The sequence below is a fragment of the Lissotriton helveticus genome, chromosome 3_1, assembly GCF_964261635.1.
Source record: "Lissotriton helveticus chromosome 3_1, aLisHel1.1, whole genome shotgun sequence".
Lineage (NCBI taxonomy): Eukaryota > Metazoa > Chordata > Amphibia > Caudata > Salamandridae > Lissotriton > Lissotriton helveticus.
Window position 1 is genome coordinate 175,473,744 of NC_136061.1, and position 18,687 is coordinate 175,492,430.

Here is an 18,687-nt window from a genome sequence, read left to right on the forward strand (position 1 = left end):
TGCTGGAGGACTTGGTATATGCGCAATATTAAGCCCTTAGAATTATCAAATGTACGGGCCAGCCGTTCAAACGGGATGAAAGGCCATGTAGCTGTTTGTGATAGGGAGGACACCTGTATCCAGTAGCGAAGTTGTATGTATTGAAATCTTGCCTTCTCAGAAAGCAGATATTCCTGTTTACATTGGTCAAAAGTTCTGATAGAGTCCTCTATAAATAGGTCCCGTATCGTTCTACAAGCCCTGTCTGTCCATTCTGAAAAGTAGGGCGGATGGAGAGCGGGAGGAAAATGAGGGTTACGAGCAATTGGTGTATGCGGAGACAGGAAGGAGGTGTGGTCTCTGCGGGTAGCCAGCTTGTCCCAAATTTCAAGCACAGTCCTAGTAGTGATCGCCGTGTAAGCACTGCGAGAACGTGCTTCACGAGGGAGCCACGCATGGTCCTATAGAGGGCGACAGGTGACCACCCTGTCCATATGGAACCATACCTTCTTACTTTCCCAGGCCGTTCACTCGGGGATGAAGCGGAGATGTGATGCGCAGTAGTACTCTAACAAATTAGGGCAGGCTAGACCCCCCCCTCTATCCCGCGGGAGCATAAGGATTTTGCTAGAGAACCACGGCCTCTTCCCTCCCCATGTGAACGGGACAGGTTTGCGTTGGAGGCCCTGGATTTGATGTTCTGTGGTGGAAGTGGGCAGGGTCTGGAATAAATAGAGTATCTGCGGGAGGATTGAAATTTTTACTGTATTAAGGCGCCCCAGCCAAGATAGTGGTAGATACCTCCATGCCCTTAGGTCGGCCAAAACAGCAGCTTTATATTCTTGCAAATTATCTTGGGAACAGGTAGCTGAATCGGTGGTCAGGTTGAGTCCCAGGTATCTAATGGAGCTGGTTGCCCATTGATCGGGGACAAAGGCTTGCAGGTCCTCAACTTCATCCGCCGGTATCATGAGATTGAGCGCCCATGACTTTGCGTGTTGATTTAAAGCCCCGAGATTCACTCATATGATTGGAGCTGGGTGTGTACCGCTGGTAGTGAGCAGCGTGGGTTGGACACTGTGAGGAGGAGGTCATCTGCAAAAGAGCAATTTTATGATTTATGCCACCAAGGGTAAGACCGTGAATATCAGGGGACTGACGGATAATGATGGCAAGCGGTTCCACTACAAGGGCGTATAATAGAGGGGATAATGGGCACCCCTGTCTTGTGCCCCTGTGGATGGATATGCGTTGCGTAAGTTGGCCATTGACTCGTACCTTAGCAAGCGGCGTGAGGTAAGGGGCCATGATGCGTGTTATCATCTGTGAACATAACCCTATTTTCTGCAGAACAGCTCGGAGAAAAACCCAGTGTACTCGGTCAAACGCTTTCTCAGCATCAAGCTAAAGTAAGCAAGAGGGAATCCTCCAGTTTGACATAGTTGCCATTCAGGATGACGCTTTAGCCAATCCCTCTAGGTGAAGGTTTGAATTCCTTATTTTACTTTATTCAGGAAATCATCAGTTTATATTGCACAAAGAACCTTACCGGGTTTGATAATTGCGCTTTCTGTTGTAGTTGGTGAATTAATGGGGGTTTCTTGTTGTGTTAGAGCGTCAGCTTTTCTGTTATCTTTGCCAGGCCGAAAGGTGACAATAAAATGGAACTCAGCAAAGAATAAGATCCAGCGGAGTTGGCGTGGAGTTAGGTGACGAGTGGACTTTCATGAACTGTAGGTTGCGATGATCAGTATAAACGGTTACTTGGGGCCAGATGTGGGTAAATACCATTTACCGATTCAAAAATACTGAATTTTACTGATTCAGTATTTTAGAATGGGTAAATGGTATGTAGGTATTTATTCGGTAATTTTTACCGAATCGGTTAAATTCGGCTAATACCGATTCGGTATTTACCGAATCGGTATTCCCCATTCACTCCTATGGGCCTCCAGTCCCATAGGAATGAATGGGGAAAACCGATTCGGTAAATACCGAATCGGTGAGAGGGTGGAAGACATACAAGGGTGGCAGGGTGGCACATTGACACCCTGTTGCACCCCTGTATAGAGCATGGGTGCACATGTGGCACACATACATGCCCTTAAGGGCATGTATGTCTGCCACATGGTACTGTTAAAAAAACACAAAATTGCTTTAACGGTTTTCGTTATTTACCACCAACTTGTAGTTGGTGGTAAATAACAAATCCTTACAAGTGAAAAGCACTTGAGTGCTTCCTACATTTCAGATTCGGTAATTTACCGAATCGGTATTTAAGAATTAGGTAATTTACCGATTCCTTAAATTACCGATTCGGTAAATTACCGAATCTGAAATGTAGCCACCTACATCTCAAATGCCTAATACCGGTAGGTAACGGCCGAAATTCAGTAATTTCGGCCATTACCGACCGGTATTAGGCTTCCTACATATGGCCCTTGGTGTTTAGCTTCCATTAATCAATGTCTCCATTCCGAAAAGGCATCCTTGATGGCTAAAAGCTCGTCAATGGTGTAGTTTTGCTCTGCAGTGTTCCGAATTCTAGACATGAAAGCTTTTGGATGTAGCTGGCCTGTCGTACCATGCCTTTGGGACAACACTACCCCCACCGTCACTTCTAACGCATCGGCTTCTACAACAATCTCCGGGTTGGAGTGCACAAGAATCGGAGCTGACGTAAAGGCTCGTATTAGCGAGGCAAAAGCGGTCAGTGCTTCTCCGGGCCAGAGAAAGGGTGTCTTCTTTCACAGTAATCCGCCCCCTTGCATTGGTAAATAAAGCCCACCTGATGAGGCAAGGTAGATGTGTGCTGAGACGTTTAGCTAGTATTTTAGTATAGAGTTTGAGATCTGCATTTATTAAGGCAATGGGGCGGAAGGAAGAGCAGAGTGTGTGGTCTTTTCCCGGCTTTGGGATAAGGGCAATTTCAGCCATAGCCATATCTGCGGAGGGCCCGATTGTGTCAGTATAGGAGTTAAAGAGGTGTAACATGTGCGGTTGAAGTTATGGCAAGCAAGCACGATAAAATAAAACTGGAAGTACTCCTGAGCCCGGCGTTTTGCCGAGTGGGAGATCTTTAAGGGCGTTGGCGAGTACCTCAAGTGTGATGGGTTCTTCCAATAGTTGAGAGTGGTAAGGGTTAAGTGGGGGCCAGTCGCAGGCAACCAGGGTAGCCGATATTTGATCCGAGTCCGGTGTGTCTCGGGCGTAGAGGGATGTGTAGTAATTTTGAAACGCTTGTAGTTTAGCAGCTTCTGAAATGGCCCAAGACCCGACCCCTAGCTTTAGCTGAGCAATATGTGCTTTAGCTGCCCGTGCTCGTAAGCGGCGCGCCAGTACTGTGCCCACTTTATCCCCTCCATCGGAATAGCGCTGACGCAATGCAAGGAGAGCATGTTCGGCTTTGTTAGTTCTGTGTGCTAGAAGCTGATCTCGAAGTATAGCTAGACGTCTCTTGTGTATCGGCAAGGTATGCTCCTGGTCTGTTCTCGCAAGCGTCTTTATTTCGCGAGTGAGTTTGTCTTCAAACAGGCGAGCCTCCCGGGCCCGAGCAATAGCGATGGAGGTGATGGTCCCGAGAATGGTAGCCTTGAACGCGTCCCAAAGAACAGGAAGCAGTGGGTCAGGGAGGTCATTGAGCTCAAAGTAGGACGAAATGGCAGTCTGGAGGTCTGCCATATCTACGGGATCCCTAAGGACGTGGGGGTAAACCACCATCTAGAAGGCCACTTGGGGCAAGGGAAGCGTTCGTGGGGAAGAAGCTCAACATGCGCGTGGTCGGAGATCAAGATATCTGGCATAGAGGTTGAGAGAGTATCTTTAACCAGGGAGTGCGAGACAAAAAGATGGTCAATGCGTGAGTAGAAGCGGTGGGCATGCGAATAATAGGAGTAGTCACGGCTATCAGGAGAGGGGTAGCGCCAGATGTCTACAAGACCTAGTTTAGTGAGTTTTCTTTTTAGTACTGCCGACATTGCACCCACCCCATGGAATGAGTCCCCACTGCAGTCCAGTCCCCTATTTTCCAGGTGTTCCTGCGTGATCTGCAGCTCAATATCTTGCTCTTCAAGGGTGGCCAGCTGCCTCCTGGTTCTCCGTACGGCATCCAATGTCTTCTCGAGGTCGTCTACTCGCCCTCCTAGCTCTCCTACATCTTTCCGGAGGTCCTTGACACAAGCATAGACCTCAGTGCGTAGGGACCCTATTTCAGATTGGAGTTCATGCATGAAAAGGATCATAGAGGATTGCGTGACCGGTTCCGAGGGGCGTCTGACGCCGTATCGGTCGTTTGGACCGATCACAGTTTGTTCCATAAGGCCATGACCGTGTTGCCCTTAGGGGTTACTGAAGGCTCTTTTCCGGACTTGGAGCGGGTCATAGTCACCCAGTGGAGCCGTCCTGCGTTGTAGGCCTCGGGGAAGGCAACGCTGCGCTAGCAGCTGACTGGTCCAAGCGATGTGTGTGGTCTCAGCTCTAGAGACCTGAAGGCATTCAGGAAGGGCACAGTGGGTAAAAATCAGGCGCAAGTCTTTTGTAGTTCAGGGCACCACCCCCGAGCAAGCCTAGGGTCCGGACAATGGAACGGAGGCAAGTGGAACAGGGGCCGGGTCGGTCAAGTTATATCACCGCTCCCCCTCTCACACCGGGCCAGTGAGGACCAGTCCACTGCGGTTAGCCTGGGCCGTGCAGAGGGTCAGTAATCAGTGAGGTCGTCAAGAGGGATCTATTAGAAAGCAAGGGGGACGGCCGCAGAACTGTGTTGCAATAGGGTGGCCCCTCCAGTGCACCAAGATGAGCAATGTGTAGCCTTGCGGTTCCCTGGTTCAATGGCCCGTAGTCAGGCAGTGGTAACAGTAGTGCCAACGCTTGTCGTCTGCGAGGCTGCGTAGGAACACCAGCGATGTCGAGGCGATATCTTGGAGAGCTAATTGACACCCAGGGAGTTGCACAGAAATCTAGGTCTCCGATTCCTGCTGAAGCCGCTGGTGGGGCCTCACGCCGATGAATCCTCTTGAAGAGCGTATCTGGGCCGCACATGTTTAGCGCCGCACTTTCAGAGAGGCCCCAGTGCCTCGTGTCTTCTCGCCAATGTCCAGCTATCCCCCAGAGTTGGGAAGATGATTCAGGAGCGTTGCAACATACCTAGTGCTTTGCGCCTCACCACAGTGGCACAGGGGAGAAGCAAGAGCGCCGTGAGCAGCAGAGTCAAGGGGGGCGACAGAGTCAGTGTCTTATGGGGCAGCTAGTCCTATGCTAGTCCTATGTTCGGTGTAGAGGACTGCTTGGCCCCGTGGATCAGTGCAGCGTGCTTGGGAGGGCTCACCGGGCCATGCAGAGGTGGCGCCACCGGGGTAGGTCCCAGGCCCCCAGAAGATAGTAGGGCCCAGGTGGTCCCAAGAGATGGTTGGCTGGGGCCCAGCTCTTCAAAATGTACCCCTCCCAGCGGTGCCTGCTCCCCCCCAGCCCCTGTACCTGTGCGGCCACGATGTCAGCAAGATCCACTGCCTGCCCAGGTTGAGGCGCTGCCGGAGGTGTCTCCGAGCAGCAAAATGGCAGGCACACTCCCGCCCGCCAGACTCCACCTTCTCTTTACAAAGCGCCGTCTGTCTGACCGACGGACCCACAGCTCATGTTCTCTTCCCAGCCTGGGGTATCCCAGCGCACTACTGCACTCCATCTCCACTCAATGTCACCAGCGTGTTCCCATGAAGCATGGGGCTAAAATGCTCTCTGCAACTCGTCTCGCTGAAGGGCCTCAGCAGGTGCAGCGAAGGGTAGGTGATGTCTGTTCCTCCCCGGGTTGCAGCCGCACCCCCACAGAGCTGCTCGGTCTCCCCTCACATACAGGAGTCGCCAGGGGTAGCAGTCACGGGTGCTCGGCTCGGGCCAGGACAGCCAGGATGGCGGGCGGGCTGCCAGAGGCTGGGTCCTTCCTCCCTCGTGGCGTGGCTCACCGCTGTCCGCGAGTTCAGGTGGTCGTCAAGCCTCCAGGGAGTTGCAGATGGTATTCAGCCACTAGTCGCACCCAGGCAGTGCACTTTAAAAGCCGTTGTGCGGCTTATTATTGCTGAGAATGTCAGTGGCGGCCCAGAGCTCAAGCGGCGTGCATCTCACTCCATTTGCAGAGAGACTACGCCCCCCCCCACCACATTCTTAAAGAAGGAGAAGGTGGAGGTTGCTTTCATATCTGCGCCATATACAACCAAGCCACCAGGAGAAAGTGAGAGAGCAGGCGAACCATAGGAGTCGATGTGGGAAAAATTATATTGTCCCCTTGGTCACCCAAGAATGGTGTTTGTGGTTCTAGTATTAGTTAACTGTGGTTTTGGAATGCTGTATGCTGAATCTCAAGCCAGAATGTTCGGATCACAGGGCATGACCACCATGTGTGTAGAAAAGGCTGCCTCTCTCCACACCCTTTCCAGCACAAATCTGAACTCCCAAACATCTTAGACCGTCTAACAGGTGTAAAGTACTAGCAAGACAATATCTTGTAGGCTTTCTCCTTACAGCAGAAAAATTTTTAAGATTCAGACGATCTTAGCCCGATGAACCCCCCTGCCCCACCCTAGTGTCAGTTATCTCCGTAGCAAACTCCCTCATTCACTGCTGTGCATGCTTGCAAGGAGGAGTCGTCTGTAAGAAGTAATAGTAGAGCCAAGATACACCTTTGTGATGTACGTTAGTTAAACGGAGTGACTTGAAACAGAGTGACTATGGGGTGAACGTCATGTGGGAGGGCCAGAAGCGCGTGAGGTCACCCGCACAGTGGAGTGCTGAATCAATTTAAAGCCGTTGCGTTGAGTTAATTCAAATTTGGTGACCATGTTACCCCTTGGCCGCAAATCACCATCTTTGTGGAAGATAGGGGAATGCCCTGAGCCCAATAAGGTCAGGTGGGCCACACCTGGGGAGAAATCAGGATTGGGCATCAGAGGGGTGAGCCGGAAAGGGTAGGTGGGGACTGCCCTACGTTGGTGTACCTCTCTCTAATTAGCAAGGAGCAAAGATGTTAAAGCTAATAATGGTGGAGCGTTTGCCTCAGAAAGCTTTGGAAGCCAGGGCAATCCTGACAATGGGGAGGGAGAAAAGGCCGGCTCCAACTGAACCTAGGGTTTCCCATAAGTGTCGTTGTTCCAATCTAAGGAAGGGCGGTGTTGAGCCGCCAAGATATAAGTGGAGACATTCGGGAAGCCCAGGCAACCCTCCGAAACCGGTCTACTCAGAGTTGCTCGGCCACGCTTGGAGATTTGCCACCCCATATAAAATCCACAAGTTTCGCATGGATATGTTTACGGATCAAAAAAGGAAGGACCAGTGGAATAGTCTGGAGGACATACAACAACCGAGGCATTAAGTACATTCTCACACTGTTGAGTCTGCTTAACCAAGAGATCTCAAATTTCCCCCAGCGATATAAATCCTTGAAGATGTTGATTACATGAGCTCCGACAGCACTGTAGTTAAGACCCCAAAAATCACTTTTTCAATTTCTACAATACTATTTTCAAACATCTGGTTTTTAGGTTGATCATTCGAGAACTCTTGTATATACTTTAGATTATACTTATTATATACTTATATTTGTATGTACTTTGGGTCCTGGAGATTATTCCTAGGTGCTGGTCTGCTTCCGCTTAGGGACTATTTTTCTGTTCATCTGCCTCTATTTTAATGGTCTTGTTAAAAAACGACTAGCAGAGGTCAGTAAAACACCAGAATTGCTTTCTGCTGAGGGACTTTTTAAAAAATCTTTATGGCAACTGCCTCCATTCTTGATAGAAAACGGCCAGCAGAGGTCAGTAAAATACCAGAATCACTTTGGCATTCTCTAGATTCCAGGCAATAGAAATTGTCTTCCACGAGCACCCATAGACAATAATATTTTTTTCAAGTCTTGCCGAAGGCCCTGATTTTATATTAAACAGAGTTTTGGACTATACCATTTTCCGCTGAAAGGCAATATTTCACTCCATGAGTTCTCATACCTGGCGTGTCACGCAGTTTGGTGCCTACTTTCCCTCCATGTTAAAGAACAGTAGATGTTTCAGCACCCAGGCTAATGTGCTGCATAGCTAGATACATATAAGGTCCCAAAGGCGAGACCGATTGCACTGCAAATGCTTTTTCAAATTCTTGTCTTTCAAACTTTTTTTCTAAAATGTGGTCACTTCAAAGAACTTTTTTTTCAAACTATTAACCTACTCATTGAAGTTAAAGCTCAAGACATCTTTAAAACCCATATTCTTCAAAATAATATTTTGACACTTAAATTAACCGTAGAACATTAATGAATGGTTGCTATCATTTACATTTTATTTTTTATGAACTATGCATTTTAAGTCTACACAGACCACAAGCTGCTTGTCTTTGCATTTACTACCAAAGGCTCACCAGGTACCACATCCAGAGTTGCTAGGTGGTTGCTGCTGTTGGAAGGTTACAATGTTTTTATGAAATATCTTCGGAGTTTGATAAATTTAGGGGATGATTGTATATCTTGTTTGCCTCTAAAAAAGGAATGGATAGATGTCACAATAGAAGAGGATGTAGTGTTGGCTGTCACATGTAATAATATTGGACAAGATTAGCGGTGTCATTTGGAAAAATAGGATGACATCAAAGTGCATTAAGGAGTCTCTGGGCTCAGGGTGACCTGGCAAACTGGTGTTGAGTGAAAGATTGGAGGCATACTAGTCAGTTAAAGATGAGTTTCGCATTCAAGAAGGGAAGTTTAAGCTAGCAAGGTGACTAAAGGCCATTACCTCCCACCATGTAAAGGAGAGAAAATATTTGAGTTGGGGCAAGAACGTCACTGGGAAAGAAGTTTAGCCAGTGGTAGCGCTGGAAATTGTTACTGATGGTGAGGGATGACCTTAAAGTACGAGACTGTGCTTGGTGGGAATCTAGCAATAAAGTGGCGTTCAACAATAAACCACTTCTGTGACCCAAAATAGTACTTAGCGTAAACTGGTCTTTTACACGATTGGGAATGTGAAGGACTCGGGATTGGGGGGAATAGATCTTTTGGATCTGGCTGGCTTTTACACTAAGTGGGCTGTTATGAAGGCGATGAATCATACTTCCACACAAATTTTAGTTGAGTTTTCAAAGGGCTCGTTTCGGGAAGATAGAATCTGGTGACTGACAATGTGCCGCAGTTCACCCCAGATTTTGTGAGGAAGTTCCTAAAAACTGACATCCAACATCACATCATCATATGGCGAATTATATGGGAAAAATAATAACCCACAAGACAAAGGAGTGTTTACAACAAGCGGTGATTAACAATATTCCAAGCAAAGTGTAGGACATGTTGTAGGCATCCTGCATCACTCCATATTCAGTTAAGGGGATTTCTTCGTGTGTCTCTTTAAAAGGGAGACAACCAGAGAAAAAATGTCAGCTTCCTGGTTGGGATTGAACCTGATCATTGAGGCTGCTTGGAAGGAAATTATTAATAAGATACACATCCACCAGATCCCACTACGACAACCAATAGTGGATGGTAAGAAGGTCATGAAAGGTAGGAGATGTAGTGAAAGTCAAGAAATCTGAAACCTAAGGCTGTTACACATCTATTTGTACTCCCACCATAAAAAGGGTCTGTGTAGGTCGTAATATTGTGCTAACACCTAATCCAAGGAAATACGGGGCAGAAACCAGTTGAGGGGAAAATCAGTGAAGAAGTGACAACCGACCAAATTGGTTGAATGATTTAATTTATGATTTGATGTGTCTTTTCCCTTTGTGTCCCCCTTTGGGGGCACATAATATGTTGTAAATTTCCTTTTTATGCTTCCATTATTATGTGATGTTGCCAAGGTACATTCTGCTCATTCTTATTTGTTTTGTGGTACTGGTCTTTTCTTTTTAATATAGGAGGGACATGCGTTGTGGTTCGCTCTCCGTCTTACTCTTTTCCCTCTTGGTTCCTTCCAAGAGGGTGCCCTCTTCTATTAACCCCGCTCGCCACCTATGGTCCTGGCCCCAACTGATATTCTAGAATGTGGTTCTGAGGTGATGTCCTGAAGGTGAGAAATGACATTGTTGGGTTCTTTGCTTGGACAGTGCTCGTCTTTCTGAAAATTACTGAAATACCTCTCCGGGTGTCTGGGACTTTGTCCTCCACAACACATAGCAATGACAGTTTGTCCCTCCCAAACATTCTCTAATAGAGAATTCCCAGCCTGGCCCACTCAGTTCTTCTCCAATGAAGTGTTATCAGCTTGTCCCTCCCTGGCGCTCCCTAAAATGATGCTTCCAGCCTATCTCTACAAAGTGTGGTGTAAGCAGTGCGAACCAGTCTATTCCTACCAAGCAATCTCTAATGCAGCGTTACCACCTGTGCCTCCCAAACACGCTTACAGAGCGCTACCAGACCGTCTATCCCATGCATGCTCTAAGAGAGTGTCACCAGCCAGTGTCTACAAACCAAGCTTTACAGCAATGGTACTAGTCGGTCTCTCCCACACATGACCTAACAGCCTGTCGCTCGTAGGCATGCTCAAACCGAGCGCTACCAGCCTTTTCCGTCCAGGTATATATCCTAACTGTGTAATAAACCTGTTCCTCCCCGGCATGGTTAAAATGAGGAAGTGACAGTGGTCAGACCTGTGCTTCCTGCTCTCTCTGGATCTTCTGGACAAATTCTTTGGCACAAGGGGTGAGCCATTCTTCAGAGTGGGCAGGCTCTGGCGGGCTAGTCTCTTGAACCGGAATCTGGGCCCGGGGCTCCTGCTGTTGACTCAAGGCTGGAAAGAGGAGAAGATATGTTAAAGTTCACATGTAACTGTCTGCATCACTAGGACAGTATTACAGTATTCACAGGTCTGGGGTCTGAAAACTTAAAACCACTCGGGCAAATAACGTAGTTTTTTCTCAGGACAATATACTGTTACTTTGGTGCTCCAGGTGTTATGATCAGGTTCCATGGTTATCGATGAAACGCTGAACCAGCCACATCTAGATTCGAACATGTGGCCTGCAGAATTCACACGGATCTAAGCAACATGCACATTAATACATTATGTTTTATCATCATCTGTGTAGTGCAGTTCTGGTACTTCTATTTTTTTAAAGACGTTTTATTTGTTATTATATGAAAAAAACAGATATACCCTTTTTATACAGTAAGTCTTGGTACAGTTTTCACTTCTTCCCCTAACCAAATGATGTTCAATAAAGAATATTTAAAATCAGTCATTTACGCACTCATACTTTGATGCAGAGACTATGTAAAGCATGGGAAAAGTAGGCGATTGCCTAAGACCCCATCTTCCAGTGAGGCCCCTGGGAAAGTGATCTTTCTCTCCATTTGATCTCAGTCTGTTCAATGTATTTATTTGAAAAGTTTTATATGGCGCGAACATGACCAGTCGGCGTATCAGAGCGCTGTACAGAGAAGCAAAGTAAAGGTGTAAATAGTGAACATTGTACATATAAGGAGATAAACACACAACAATGTGTTAAAGAACAGCCAGCAGCATGGTGATATAAAGTAACCAAAATGCAAGGTCGAATGGGAGACCAGAGTAGTAAACAGCAAGTAACAGTCAATTAGAGTGTCAACGGGCCTATTGTTGCAGGTGATTATTCAGGAGCAGCCATTTGACTTCCTTTTTTGAATGAGGAGGTCGAAGGGTTGGATAAGTGTTAAAATCTACTTGTTGGTTAATGCATCCTCCCTATTCTTGTTCTCTGCCTTGCTGCTCAGCCAATGGTGATGTCATTGGAATGTTCAGAGTGTTTGTGATTGCGGAGAAATCAGTTGGAGTGGATGGGCTGAGCATCAAGGAGGCTGCTCCTGGTGGGGCATATTATGGATCTCGTTAGGGAATGCCCTAATAAGGATCCGACGGAGAGAGACGCAAGCTACCTTCGCGCACAAAATCCATGAAGCACCCCTGTTTGGAATCACCCCCAGGAGTGCACAATTGATTTGCACAGAGACAAGACAGCATCACAGCTATAGGTGCTGAGTCGGCTGACCAGCACCTTCCCAAGTATAGGACCAGACATCTAAGAGGAAACATACCTCTGATGGCTGTCCCACACCCATCCAGTCCTGATGAAGACCCGCCCTTGATGCGCACAAACCAGCGCATCGCCCACCAGGGTCGAAACGTCGACACACCACATTTGAGATCCGACTGTACAAAGTCTACTAGGACCAAGAACTAATTGATTGACCTACCTGACTATTGTGTTCACAGTTGACATTCTTTAATAATTGTTTCATCACGTATTTATGTATGTATGTTTTAATGTGTACCAGTCCTGCACAATTTTTCGTGTTTTGTATATGTTCAATTGTCGCCTGGACAGCAAAACTAATGTTTGAAAACAATTAAAAAAATAAGAAAGTATATGACTAAATCTTTACTTTCTTCATTATTGTGGTCAGTGTTTTTTCTGTTTGTTTTAGGTACAAGTACCACTTTATATGTACCACTATAGGGACATATTGATGAAGTAATAGAATCAGAATACTGTATCATTAGGTATTCCCGTCTGACAGAACCATTACTGATTGTTTAACTACCCTCCCAGGTTCTGAGTGTTACAGGGTCACCCCATTATATTTAATGGTCTAGTGTATATACAATGATTCAGAAAAGGGGATTCAGGATTCAAGCAAGCCGGGCCGACGAGGCTGAAATGCCAGAAACCGGTCCCCGGTAGCTTGTATCCTTTCTGGTGAAGAATTGGCTTGGTAGTTTGGTCTGCCCTGTTCCCATGATGCACTGGGCCAGGGACAGACTAATTTGCATATAGCCAGGTTCTGAGCTGGGATGGGGCAGTGAGCTAAATAACGGTGATGGATCAAGCCCTGATCTTTGGACTGGGTAAGAGTGGTCTGCTTAATTCAGACACTCTGTTCATCACCACCCCCTTTTCTGAATCGTTTTTGGCCACTATAGGTGTGGCAGGGTATACTCAGACATGAGTCCCTTGCTCACTGCTCCATCAGGATTCAAGCAAGCCGGGCCGACGAGGCTGAAATGCCAGAAACCGGTCCCCGGTAGCTTGTATCCTTTCTGGTGAAGAATTGGCTTGGTAGTTTGGTCTGCCCTGTTCCCATGATGCACTGGGCCAGGGACAGACTAATTTGCATATAGCCAGGTTCTGAGCTGGGATGGGGCAGTGAGCTAAATAACGGTGATGGATCAAGCCCTGATCTTTGGACTGGGTAAGAGTGGTCTGCTTAATTCAGACACTCTGTTCATCACCACCCCCTTTTCTGAATCGTTTTTGGCCACTATAGGTGTGGCAGGGTATACTCAGACATGAGTCCCTTGCTCACTGCTCCATCAGGATTCAAGCAAGCCGGGCTGACGAGGCTGAAATGCCAGAAACCGGTCCCCGGTAGCTTGTATCCTTTCTGGTGAAGAATTGGCTTGGTAGTTTGGTCTGCCCTGTTCCCATGATGCACTGGGCCAGGGACAGACTAATTTGCATATAGCCAGGTTCTGAGCTGGGATGGGGCAGTGAGCTAAATAACGGTGATGGATCAAGCCCTGATCTTTGGACTGGGTAAGAGTGGTCTGCTTAATTCAGACACTCTGTTCATCACCACCCCCTTTTCTGAATCGCTAGTGTATATACAGCCATGCTCAGAGGTCTGACATTGTCTCTAGTGTATATACAACCATGCTCAGAGGTCGGACATTGTCTCTAGTGTATATACGACCATCAGAGTGTCTGACATTCTTTGTAGTATATATACGACCGGACATAGAGGGCTGGCTTATTTTTCTAGCTAAGTCAGACACTGCTCAGAGACAGATGTGTTACTTATTTCTGGAGTGTATGTAATACCACGCTCAGGGTTATGGCACATTTATGGAGTTTACATTAGACAATGTACAAGGGTGTAGCTTGCCTCAATAATGTATATCAGACATTGCTCAGATATATGGATTATTTCAACAGTTCCTATAAGACCATGGTGGAAAATGCGGCTGGTGTCTTTGGTTTACATCAGACCTTCCTCAGAGGTTCTAGCTAGGTTTAGAAGTTAATGTCAGTCCATGGATGTGACGTCTCATACTTTCCATTTTTGGATACCGGACATGGGTTGGCATGATTAAATGTTTCTTATCAGCAGGGGTGGTTCGCAAGCATTAGCATTGGGGTCCCACCTCTCGATAGGAATATTCCCCTAACGTTAGTGGCAACCTTGTCGCCTCTTGAGTCAGGCACTTTTCTCAGGCACATACGCTACTGTGCATGTGCCTGCTGTCACAGTTTTTACCGGGCTTCCCTTTTGTCAGCTCTGGCCCTAAGAGGCCTTCCAAGCTGTAGGGCCACACTCCCTGTGATGTTATGCAAGCTCACTAACTAAGCACAGGCCGGGCCTATTAAGCTTCAGCTCTCTGCTTCCCCAGGCACTTGTCGATCAGTGGGTTTACATACCTCTTTCCACACCTCGTCACAGGGTGGGAACAGCAAGTCTCATTGCTCCCACCATCCCAAGCGAGGAGATGGTAAAGGGGTGGGGTTCACAATAGGCTGCCTCATCACATGAATGACCAGATTCGGCAGCGCACTGGTTCCAGTCATCGGCCCCCTGCCCCCAAGACAGCTTCGACTGCGAGCCCCTGTGAGGCATTGCCTGCCTTGCCACTCGCTCCTCCTCAAAGTGATGCAGCATTAACAGTATTAAAAAGCAAAAGAAGTGCAGCTGGTATCATAACACGCATGTGAACTGCTTGACAAAAAGTCATCAAGGTGAGAGTATTGGAATCAAGTCCAGGTTACCCTCTATTAGGTTGGCATTGGAGAATAAATATTAACCCCCCAGATGTTAAAAGGAATCAAATTGACACACAAGCCTGGGGGCCTTCACAGACTCCCTCAGAAGATCCACTACTCGCTGGAGTGCAATAGCAGGACTTGGCCCAATTAAGTTTGAGGCTCGACTTCTTCACAAACTTGTTGAGCATCTCCATCAGTACCAGGAGGGATGCCTGGACATCACATAAATAAACCAGATCATCCTCTGCATAGAGAGATACTAAATGCCATTCATTGAATGCCTGCACACTCCATATCAGGGCTTTGGTGCACAGCCAGATTACCAGGAGCTCCATCACTACCTCAACAAGCATCTACTTGTTGGTTAATGCATCCTCCCTATTCTTGTTCTCTGCCTTGCTGCTCAGCCAAAGGTGATGTCATTGGAACGTTCAGATTGTTTGTGCTTGAGGAGAAGTCAGTTGGAGCAGATGGGCTGAGCAGCAAGGAGGTTGCTCCTGGTGGGGCATATTATGGATCTTACTATCATCCTGTAACTTATATTTGAACCTGTAACCTGATGAATAAACCAATAACTTGTTTTCTACACGACTGGTCTACGAGACATCGTTGAATTTAACACTGATTTCAGAAGGAGAGCGTTCCATAGTCTCTGCCATCCGCTCCCATTGACTCGGTCTTTTTTCTGTGTCAACTTGAGGATTTTTGGGGCCCAGGCAAGACATATGTCAACTGTTATTATGTAAACTATTAAAGTTTAACATATAATTTAGAATTGTTTGGCATCATACGGGATTGAATGAGCAGGACATGGTTAACAAAATTAACATTTGCTCCGTACCAGGCCCCCAAAATTATGGCTTGTCCAGGGCCCCCAAACTTTTTAAGGTGACACTGCATTCATTACAATGTTGGTACCATTTCACACAATATATTATCCTCGTTATGCTTGCCCATCGTCCATTGTACTCAGTCTTTGCACATTGGGTTCAGTTCCCCCAATACATCTTCAGCACTCTTAATGTTTTAGGATATACTACCCCCCATCTGTATATATATGGAGACAAATGACACCGAATCTCGGTCTCTTTTCCGAGACGCCCCTACTCTCCTAGAATAGACCAACAGAGAATGCCGGTTGGCCTAGACTTTTTCTAGTTCAATGCTATATCTCGTTGTGTACAATCATTCTTCTTTTGTCCTTACCACATGTCCAGGGCATTCCAAACACCACCTGTCTAAGGTTGTTCGGCACTGGGAAACCTGTTGTCTTTTTAATGTAGCTAAGGTCTTCTTCCAGTTAAAATATGAATCACACTTCCCTCCATCCCACACCCATTCCTGCATTTCCCTTCTACATGGAGGTAACTATTTCAGTCTGTAGAGGGTTATACATACTTTTTACCCACGATTCCCTTCCCTGAACACTATGGACCATTCTTTGAATGTCTCGCAAAAGTCTTTCCCACTCCTAGGTCTTTCCCTGTCATCTTTACCCACTGGGTCCTGAAAAGGCAGACTGGAGGATCCTGTGTGGATTTTAGCACTGAGCATGTGTTGCTGATTAAGCCTTTTGTGGATTCCTAGCCTATGAATAATATTTTAAAATATTTTAGCTCTCCAGTTCCCACAGCCTTGTTTGACAGCAAGACTGCCCAGTGGGCAGCTGAAGGTACCGAAGCCACTCCGACTCCCCTACTTCAAATTCTTTTATACACATTCTTTGTGTTAGTATATATCTTGTGTCTACAAAAGAAACTGGGAGAGTTTGAAATAAGTACAATAATCTGGGAAGTATATTCACTCTAGGTACACGCTATTCTGCCCAGCCTTGAGATAAATAGTGGACCTCCCCCTTTGAAGAAAATTCCTAATAAGAGCTGGGTAATATGCTTTGTAAAGGCCCTGGATTGTCGGTGTGATGTGTACTCCCAATTATCCGATAGTCTTCATGCCCATTTAAAAGGACATAGTGTTGAGTTTGCATCTAGTGTCTGCACAGATTTGAATCTTTTTTTTTTTTTAATTATACGTTACAATATTTCAGTACACCGTAGACAGTATTATTAACATACTTTTGTAAGACAACAGTAGTATTTCACTTGCAGCAACATTCCAATAATGCATATTTAGGTTAAATATAAATACATTATCAATTTGGTGATACTTCTTCCTGGTTTAACTTAGGCAACCTGACAGATTTGTATCCTTATAATCTATCATTTACTGAGATTCACTTTAAATCCAGATAGTTCACAGAATCGCTGTAAAATTGATTTTAATTTAGTATCAATTTCCCCGAGTTCTCTGCCAGTAGTATACCATCAACAAACAAATGTATTTTGTGTGCATTTCCTCCCAACATTCCCATGCCTCAAAGTCAATACGCTGTACCTGTAATGTCTGCCTTATTAATTGTGAATTGTGCTAGCTAATCAATTGACAGTGCAAGGAGGAGTGAGGACATAGGGTACCCATGCCTTTTGTGTGAAAAAAATTGAATTTGTCAACCCACATCAGTTTGCCTATTGATTTATTATTTTCTAGCAGTACCAATACTGTTTCCATGCGTTTCCTATTAACTCTTGGACATGTATGAGGAATTATTGAAACCCCTCTATTGTTCATGTTACCCCCGTGTGCGTCTGTAATAAACACAGATATCTTTTTCTTTTCTAAAACATGTTCTCATTACCATTTTCCATAATCAATGCACACAATAAGAGTACAATGAAAACCAGAAGCAAGGATAGATAACGATGGATTCCGAATCACAATGTACATGAGATGCCCGACGGAGCCCCCACCGGGTGGGGGAGCATCACCTGTGCCAAAGAATTGTTAGGTAGAATCTAAGGGATATCAATCTAGTGAACTTAGAGACCAGATAGGTTTATTGTATGCATACTGCGTCTGGAGGTTCTTTCACAATGGACCTCTGTATCCTATGTTGCTTATGAGGTGTACCATTAGATATAGCACTAACTGTAACCTTTATTTATCTATAAAGTTTTATATAGTGCAAAAATGACCCATGAGGGTATCAGAGCGACCAGTTAGTTGTCTCACTTTTGGCTTGGATAGTTCCGCACGTATTCAAAGTGCATGTATATATTTCTTTGGTTTGGTTCCCCTCCCTTTCCCCTACCCTCATCCCCAAAACTTATCATATACACTTCTAACTTAGTACTCCCCTAGGAATTAGACTATTTTAGGTGTGATGGTGGTGTCACTCTACTGATCAGCTCTGCTTGGACTCCCCCCTCCCCCCCACAATTTCCATGAATCGATATCCATTTTATGAGTTTTGTGCCTATAGTTGTAATTTGTCTCAATTTAAGTTCCGTTCTCTATTTTCATCATTGTTTTTGAGTTGCAGGTGCTTGCCCATCTTGAAATTTAAATGCCTCTATTTAGCTGTAGATCATCATCATCTTCTCCTTCTGGTACTACGTGTGCATTCCTATTGTCTGCATTTGACAGATTCCCATGAGCCCTTGCGCCACTGTGAATCCAGAGTGTCTTCCTTTGCCATTCCAAAAAATTCTTTACCATCACCCCATGTTCTAATTATTCTTGTTTTCCCACCAAGTGTGAATCACAGCTTGAAAGGAATGCCCACCTGTAGTATTTTTGCCAATTTCTTAATTCCCACTTCACTTGTTTTAAAGCTCTTATTTTGTTGAGAGATGCATGTGACAAGTCCTGGCATAGCTGTAATGTACACTTTCCAAATTCATTTAGGTCATATCATCTTGCTGCAACTTGAAACCGCCCTTTAAGATATGAAGTGCCAGGGTTTATCAGGATATTCCTAAGGAGAGTTCCCAGCTCAAGGTGGAGTGCCTACCCTATGGGCTCTCACTATTCCTATGTCACTAGTCTCTTGCTCTCTGAGGATAGATTCGAGCAGCTGAAAAGAGATGATTTGAGAAGGATACAATG

The 18,687-nt window shown here is 45.9% G+C and overlaps 1 protein-coding gene across 7 annotated transcripts in view; it reads right to left on the reverse strand.

Moving 5' to 3' along the window:
* LOC144822239 (caspase-1-like) overlaps positions 1–18,687 on the reverse strand; it is a 415,881-nt gene that overhangs the window by 261,458 nt on the left and 135,736 nt on the right. For all 7 annotated transcript variants that reach the window (XR_013608591.1, XR_013608590.1, XR_013608589.1 and 4 more), the window contains exon 3: positions 10,597–10,736. Coding sequence is in view for 4 of the 7 variants with exons in the window: in XM_078679501.1 (XP_078535627.1) it covers positions 10,597–10,736 (140 nt within the window). In the remaining 3 variants the exon portion in view is untranslated. The remainder of the gene's footprint in view (positions 1–10,596; positions 10,737–18,687) is intronic.